The sequence below is a fragment of the Mandrillus leucophaeus genome, unplaced genomic scaffold, assembly GCF_000951045.1.
Source record: "Mandrillus leucophaeus isolate KB7577 unplaced genomic scaffold, Mleu.le_1.0 Scaffold139, whole genome shotgun sequence".
NCBI lineage: Eukaryota > Metazoa > Chordata > Mammalia > Primates > Cercopithecidae > Mandrillus > Mandrillus leucophaeus.
The window spans coordinates 1698705-1703577 of NW_012101354.1; the positions used below are offsets into that span (position 1 = coordinate 1698705).

The 4873-nt window shown below is 43.8% G+C and overlaps 1 protein-coding gene across 4 annotated transcripts in view; it reads right to left on the reverse strand.

The window, feature by feature from the left end:
- The window catches only part of SETDB1 (SET domain, bifurcated 1), a 54078-nt gene extending 49415 nt beyond the window's left edge, over positions 1–4663 (reverse strand). For 2 of the 4 annotated variants that reach the window (XM_011973595.1, XM_011973594.1), the window contains exons 1-3: positions 4395–4573; positions 2935–3205; positions 756–907 (exon numbers count right to left, since the gene is read on the reverse strand). In XM_011973595.1, coding sequence (XP_011828985.1) covers positions 756–907; positions 2935–3194 — 412 coding nt within the window. In that variant the 5' untranslated portion in view covers positions 3195–3205; positions 4395–4573. Of the gene's footprint in view, positions 1–755; positions 908–2934; positions 3206–4394 lie in introns of all 4 variants that reach the window. The other 2 variants (XM_011973593.1, XM_011973596.1) reach the window with 2 other exon arrangements.
- Between the last annotated feature and the right edge of the window lie 210 nt (positions 4664–4873).

The following is a 4873-nucleotide window of genomic DNA, read 5'->3' on the forward strand; positions in this document are numbered from 1 at the left end:
AGAAAACAAAACAAAAGAAAAAGAAAAAAGAAAATCCTAAGGAATCAACAAAAAGCTTCTATAACTATGTGAGTTTAATGAGGTTGTGGGCTACAAGATCAATACACAAAAACCAACCGTATTTTTTATATCCTAGCAACAAAACATACACTTACTGTAAGTCCTGGTAATTCCACTCTTTGATGGAATACCCCAAAATAGCGGTTACACAGAATGAGGAAAGCAAAGTAATGCAATCAGGCTGTAGCACATAGGGAACATCCATGATACTAACAATGCTGCATTTTTTTCTTTAATAGCCAGCTCAGGCAGTTTGAAATATGGAGTTAGTGACAATGGTTTCTCCTCTCTTCTATTATCTTCCATTTGCTCATCTTCCAGTGTTTTAATTTCTTTTTTTTTTTATTTTTTTATTTTTTTTGAGATGGAGTCTCGCTCTGTCGCCCAGGCTGGAGTGCAGTGGCCGGATCTCAGCTCATTGCAATCTCCGCCTCCCGGGTTTACGCCATTCTCCTGCCTCAGCCTCTTGAGTAGCTGGGACTACAGGCGCCCGCCACTGCGCCCAGCTAATTTTTTGTATTTTTTAGTAGAGACGGGGTTTCACCGGGTTAGCCAGGATGGTCTCGATCTCCTGACCTCGTGATCTGCCCGTCCTGGCCTCCCAAAGTGCTGGGATTACAGGCTTGAGCCACCGTGCCCGGCCCAGTGTTTTAATTTCAATCCTGAGACTTTCCTATCCAAAGCTCATCCCTTACCTGAATCAATACTGAGGACATCATCATCTTCATCAGGAATCTCAATTATTTCTGTAGGCCGGGAAGATTCATCCTCGGAGCTACTGTCCCGGTATTGTAGTCCCAGCTTGGAGTAGAAGTCCTTCACCAAAGACTCACAATTAGTCACTGCCCTAATATTGGAACACACGCAGAAAAGTCAAAGCCAGAAGAGGAATTAGAGATATAGAATCCATTACAATTTATATATATTTAAGTATATACGGTCCTCAATTTAAATGGGCCACATTCCAAAGTGTCTCTGTTTAGAATTTAAAATGGTTTTTCTATAGAAAAATGTTTTAAATAGTGGTTTAGTTTCCAGACTAATTCCTCAAAAATCCAAAGTAAGCCCAAAGTACAGTACTTTCAAACTTACCTCATTATTTACCTTGCTGTTATCTGAAAATCTATCCTGGCCGGGTGTGGTGGCTCGCGCCTGTAATCCCAGCAATTTGGGAGGCTGAGGCAGGTGGATCACTTGAGGTCAGGAATTTGACCTCCCCAGCCCGGCTGACATGGTGAAACCCCATCTCTACTAAAAATACAAAAATTAGTCGGGTGTGGTGGTGCACACCTGTAGTCTCAGCTACTCGGGAGGCTGAGACAGGAGAGCTGCTTGAACTCAGGAGGTGGAGGCTGCAGTGAGCCAAGATCACGCCACAGCACTCCAGCCTGGGCGAGACAGAGCAAGTCTCTGTCTGAAAAAACAACAACAACAACAACAACAAACAAACAAAAAAGACACATGAAAAAATGCTCATCATCACTGGCCATCAGAGAAATGCAAATCAAAACCACAATGAGATACCATCTCACACCAGTTAGAATGGCGATCATTAAAAAGTCAGGAAACAACAGGTGCTGGAGAGGATGTAGAGAAACAGGAACAGTTTTACACTGTTGGTGGGACTGCAAATTAGTTCAACCATTGTGGAAGACAGTGTGGCAATTCCTCAAGGATCTAGAACTAGAAATACCATTTGACCCAGTCATCCCATTACTGGGTATATACCCAAAGTATTATAAATCATGCTGCTATAAAGACAAATGCACACGTATGTTTATTGCAGCACTATTCACAATAGCAAACACTTGGAACCAAACCAAAGGTCCATCAATGATAGACTGGATTAAGAAAAGGTGGCACATATACACCATGGAATACTATGTAGCCATAAAAAAGGATAAGTTCATGTCCTTTGTAGGGACATGGATGAAGCTGGAAACCATCATTCTGAGCAAACTATCGCAAGGACAGAAAACCAAACACCGCATATTCTCACTCATAGGTGGGAATTGAACAATGAGAACACTTGGACACAGGATGGGGAACATCACATACCAGGGCCTGTTGTGGGGTTGGGGGAGGGGGAAGGGATAGCAGTAGGAGATATACCTAATGTCAATGATGAGTTAATGGGTGCAGCACACCAACATGGCACATGTATACATATGTAACAAACCTGCAGGTTGTGCACATGTACCCTAGAACTTAAAGTATAATAATAAATTTTTAAAAATGTATTCTAAGTGACAACTAGAGCACTAGAAACAAATCTTTTGGGGGGTATAGGAACTGATTAATGCTTCGGAGTTACGTAAGACAGAAATTCTGTACAATCCTCACTCCCTGGATGATCTTACTAGGGAAATGAAGCAATTGTTCTAAGACAGAGCACAGGAGGAAGAAGGGAAAGGACTTAAGACTTGGACTCCCTTACTGCTGATCATATGTTAGCTGCTGACAGATGAAAATTATATTTATGGCTGACTGTAAGGTCAGATTTTTTACCATAAACTTCGAGGAAGAGTAAGGTTCTAAATATGTGTACTTCATAAAGTATAAAATTCTTGGTACACAGCCCGGCCAACATGGTGAAACCCTGTCTCTACTAAAAATATAAAAAATTAGCTGGGCGTGGTAGCGGATGCCTGTAATCCCAGCTACTTGGGAGGGTGAGGCGGGAGAATCACTTGAACCTGAGAGATTGAGGTTGTAGTGAGCCGGGACCACTCCACTGCACTCCAGCCTGGGTGACAGAGCGAGACTCCGTCTCAAAAAATAAAATAAGATGCTTGGTACAAGGTCATGAACAATTATTCTCTAAAAATATCTCCCAATGGAGAGATTTCCTTCTATTTTCCATGGAGTTCTCACCTGGATGCATCATCAAATAGCTGGTCAACGTGAGCCACCTCAGATTCTTTCTGTATTACCCATGTCTCTAACTCTGCTAGCTGCTTCTTGCGCTGCTGTACGCAATCCATCTTCTCCAGTTCCTCATCGATGAAATGCCGAAGTTCCTCCATAGAGATACCCAGTTCCTCAACCACTGCCTGTTGCAGCTCTGCTATCTCTTCAGACTCCACTGTAGCTGTTGCTGCATCCAAACCAATGCACCCAGGAAGGGAAGACATGCTTTTGTCCTCTGCATGGAACAGAAAACAAATTAAACTGGAGTCCTTATAACTATAATCAATAGAGAATTTCAGTTCCCTAATAAAACTAATTCCTGTTCTGCTGCCTGTTATTCTATTCAAATAGTCCATGTTCTTCTTCCCCATTCTCCAGAATCTGATGCTGAGATTTTTAAGAGTTCTTATCTTCTACTACACACTAACAGGCCTGAAAAAGCTTTAAAAGTTTGAGAGGGCATGGAGAACATTCATTAAGCAGTAGGGAGCTACTGAAAATAATGTTTTGGGCTAGCACAGTGGCTTACATCTGTAATCTCAGCACTTTTAGAGGCCGAGACAGGAAGGTCGCTTGAGGGCAGGAGTTCAAGACCAGCCTGGGCAACATGGCAAGACTCGTCTTTACAAAAAAAATACAAAAATTAGCCAGGTGTGGTGGTGCATGCCTTTAGTCCCAGCTACTCAGGAGGCTGAGGTGGGAGGATCGCTTGAGCCCAGGAGAGGCTGCTGTAGTGAGCTATGTTTGCCCTATGCATTCCAGCTTGGGTGACAAAGCGACACCCTGTCTCAAAACAAACCAAACTTTAAAAATAATGCTTTGGGATACCGAAGAGAACCAATCCAGGAGAAGATATTTTTGTGGTCTATACGTGTTCCTTAACTTAAAGATTATGTGATAAATCTTTGTATGCTATGCCTAATTTGAACAAAACCTCTACCTGGGGATGGAGTTGATTTGTAACTCACTAATTCAGTGTTTTCTCTTTCATCACTTCTTCCCCTTACATTACTTTGCTTCCATGTGGAAATTTACTTTTTAAAAAGTCTATGATATTCAAAGCTCGCAGCAAAAAGGTTTCCCCCAAAGTACAGAGAAGTAAAGCAAGCTGGGAATAAAACGTGGCTACCTAACATCCACAACCAAAATACTTCACACATTCGTGTGAACTGCTTTTTCAATCAAACGGTTAAAGCAAACCTGATTTTCAACGCCTCCATTTTCCTTTGCCCACACACCAGCCCACCCCCGTGCTACCTATTCTAGGGGTGCGTCCTACCCATTCGCAAACCCAGTTCAGCCCCGCCCCCGTTCGCCTCTGGGGAAGACTTCCTTCCCACCCTCGCCCGACCCCCTCCCACAAACAAAACATCCCAGATAAGCCTTTGGTCACCAAATAACTCAATTAACAGTATTCCCCACACCTCCCGTCTTCCAGCTTTAAGGGCTCTTTTTCACCAACCAGACCCCAGACTCACAACTCATGGGTCAACCTCGACGGAAAACAGCGAAAGCGAAGGGATAAGGGAGGAGGGGGAGGGGAGAAAGCGTGAAGGAGGGAAGGGGAAGCAAAAGAAACGCCCGGAAGCAAACCTTTAGTGCCGTTCCGGTCACCGCGACGGTAGCCTGACGGGGTCAAATCCAAAGTCGCGGGGCGCCCCTCAGAGGCGACGAAAACTAAGGTAACTACGCATGCGTTAAGGCAGAGCCTTCCAGGGACACACGTGAGAAGCGACTGGCAGGGCAGAGTGGGCGTGGCCAGGAGTATATTACCGAGTCTCCGCCTGTCCTACCACCCTCGACTAGTGGCCACATTACTACATTCATAGTGTAAAGACTGAGGGAAGCATTCATAGGTTCAGAGCTTTATTCTCTCAGTTTTACTTGAGTTTGTTTTGTTACA